The sequence below is a fragment of the Colobus angolensis genome, unplaced genomic scaffold, assembly GCF_000951035.1.
Source record: "Colobus angolensis palliatus isolate OR3802 unplaced genomic scaffold, Cang.pa_1.0 Scaffold356, whole genome shotgun sequence".
NCBI classification, from domain to species: Eukaryota; Metazoa; Chordata; class Mammalia; order Primates; family Cercopithecidae; genus Colobus; species Colobus angolensis.
Genome location: NW_012116888.1, coordinates 1,023,689 through 1,024,766, shown reverse-complemented (window position 1 = coordinate 1,024,766; position 1,078 = coordinate 1,023,689). Strand labels below are relative to the sequence as shown.

Sequence of the window (1,078 nt, the reverse complement as noted above, 5' to 3'; positions counted from 1 at the left end):
CCCGCCCCTTCCAGCCCTCAGCACCACCCGCCGGCCGCTGGGCTCCGCCACTCTGCACTCGCTGCCGGGGCCGCCTGGACAGGGAGCTTCGCTGGCGCGCTTAGCCGGCGACAGGGCAGGTTCGGGACGTCCATCTGTCCGTCCGTCCGGAGAGAAATTACAGATCCGCAGCCTCGGGATGGGGCCGACCCCGCTGCCGCTGCTGCTGGGCCTCTTCCTCCCAGCGCTCTGCAGTAGAGGTGAGTGCGTCCGGCTGGGGGCCAGGCGAGGGGGTGGGGGCTCCCAGGAGGAAGCAGAGGGCTCAGGGGAGTGAGCGCGTCCACAGGGGCGCGCCTGGCTGCTGGACAAGTTTGCAAACACCCTCCAGCCACTGCGGTGCCAGAGAAGGGGGCGCAGGCGAACCTTCCGTCCACTGACCGCGGCCCCTCAAGCGTCCCGAGGGCACCCAGCCCGGCTTGTGGGTGCGCGTCGTGGTGAAGCCGGGTCCGGGTCGGCGCTGCAGCCTTCCCTCTTCACCGCCGAGGAGGAAATCGAGCTCCGCTGGGCGCGCTGCAAGTCTCGAAGTTCCTACGAGTGGAACGTAGGTAGCAGGTCTGGTCTGGAATGCGACGAGAACTTTCCACTAAACAGAGTTGCATGGTGGGGCCCCGCTCTGGCGGGAGTTCCGGGGGCCACAGATCCAGTCTCCCGAGGGACCGGCGCGGGGCGAACGAACGGGCTGCGGGAGTCGGAGCTGCATTTGGGGAGCCGCGATAGACTGAGGCCGAGCGTCCGGCCAGGGAGGGACGGCAGTCCTGGCTGCTCCCACTGGGCCCTTATGGACATTAGCATCCCTTTGTAGGGGCACCCAGAGAGTGTGGGGACCTGGAGAAGGGGAGCATTCTTTTCACTCCTGTTGTGGCAGAACAGAATTTACGGTGCTCGACAGCGTTTACGTTTATCTGGACGCAGCCAAGTGTTGTTACAGGCTTTTTTTTTTTTTTTTTTTTTGAGACCCAGTCTCGCTCTGTCGCCAGGCTGGAGTGCAGTGGCGCGATCTCGGCTCACTGCAGTCTCCGCCTCCCGGGTTCAAGCGATT

General features: G+C 64.9%; 1 protein-coding gene across 2 annotated transcripts in view; it reads left to right on the top strand.

The window, feature by feature from the left end:
* The window catches only part of MERTK (MER proto-oncogene, tyrosine kinase), a 135,755-nt gene continuing 134,677 nt past the window's right edge, over positions 1 to 1,078 (top strand). The window contains exon 1 of one of the 2 annotated variants that reach the window (XM_011953089.1): positions 1 to 239. Coding sequence is in view for 1 of the 2 variants with exons in the window: in XM_011953088.1 (XP_011808478.1) it covers positions 179 to 239 (61 nt within the window). In the remaining variant the exon portion in view is untranslated. The remainder of the gene's footprint in view (positions 240 to 1,078) is intronic. The other variant, XM_011953088.1, reaches the window with a different exon arrangement.